This window comes from Volvox carteri (assembly GCF_000143455.1).
Source record: "Volvox carteri f. nagariensis unplaced genomic scaffold VOLCAscaffold_20, whole genome shotgun sequence".
In the NCBI taxonomy this organism is placed as follows: Eukaryota; Viridiplantae; Chlorophyta; class Chlorophyceae; order Chlamydomonadales; family Volvocaceae; genus Volvox; species Volvox carteri.
Window position 1 is genome coordinate 1,445,054 of NW_003307563.1, and position 1,058 is coordinate 1,446,111.

At 58.7% G+C, this 1,058-nt stretch overlaps 1 protein-coding gene across 1 annotated transcript in view; it reads left to right on the top strand.

Annotated features, from left to right (window-relative positions):
- VOLCADRAFT_91321 (uncharacterized protein) overlaps positions 1-829 on the top strand; it is a gene marked incomplete at both ends in the record, with an annotated part of 4,512 nt that extends 3,683 nt beyond the window's left edge. Inside the window, 3 exons of the mRNA XM_002950737.1 lie at positions 38-105; positions 453-568; positions 774-829. Coding sequence (XP_002950783.1) covers positions 38-105; positions 453-568; positions 774-829 — 240 coding nt within the window. The remainder of the gene's footprint in view (positions 1-37; positions 106-452; positions 569-773) is intronic.
- Positions 830-1,058: the final 229 nt, after the last annotated feature.

A 1,058-nucleotide genomic window follows, 5' to 3' on the forward strand; every position in this document is an offset into this window, starting at 1 on the left:
CCGTCTGCCCTTGGTCGGTGGACCCCGTGCTGAACAGGTATGGGGGGGGAGGAGAGGCGAATCGGGGGGAGGGGAGGGGGCTGGGTGGATGAGGGGGGGGGGGAGGTGAGGGGAGTGCGTGGGGAGTGCGTGTGTATTTGTGTGTGTGTGTGTGTGTGTGTGTTTGGCTTTGGAGGGTAGCTAGGGTGGTCGGGGGAGGGGACCTGACGCCGGTAGCGGTTTTGGAGGTGAGGGGGAAATGGCGGACCGTACGGTTGCAGCTCGGTGATTGCGTCCTTCTCCACACGGGATGTGTGTATGCATGTGCCTTCACTCAGCCTTAACTCAGCACCCACAATCCTGGCCTCTTTTTTTTCTCTCACACACACATGCACACACACAAACACGCGCACACGCACCATCTCCACCCCCATCCCCGGCGCCCACACATCCACATACATACGTACGTACAGGGGTGTAGCTCTGGAGGCCCTGGGTCGCTGGTCCGAGGCGGTGGAGGACTACCGGGCGGTGCTGCAGGCCGCACCTCTGGACCCCGCGGGCTGGAACAATCTGGGGAATGCCATGGGTATGTATGTATGTATGTATGTATGTATGTATGTATGTATGTATGTATGTATGTATGTATGTATGTATGTATGTATGTATGTATGTATGTATGTATGACGTTGATTACACTGTGGGCTGAAAAGCCGGGGGCCCAGGGCCGAAGCACAGCGCGGGGGGCGGGTGCATACGGCTGGTTAGTCTCATGCACTCCGCCCCCGGGTCAGGCCGCACGGGAAACGACGGCCGGCACGCAACAGCGCTTGTTTGGCGCTCCAACTAGACGGGATCTATGCCCGTTGGTCTCCTAACATAAACGAAGTCGCAACTGGGGGGCTCTTCCTGCCGACCGAACGAACCGAGCATCTCAGAGAGCTCGCTACCAGGACTTGGGCGACCGGGAGCCCGACGAGTCTTCCCGGGCTGGGGAGGTCACCAAGCTCAAAAATCCTCACGCAAAAAAGAGCGCAAAGAGCTCACACCACAAGACGCCAAACAGCCTCCTGAGACTA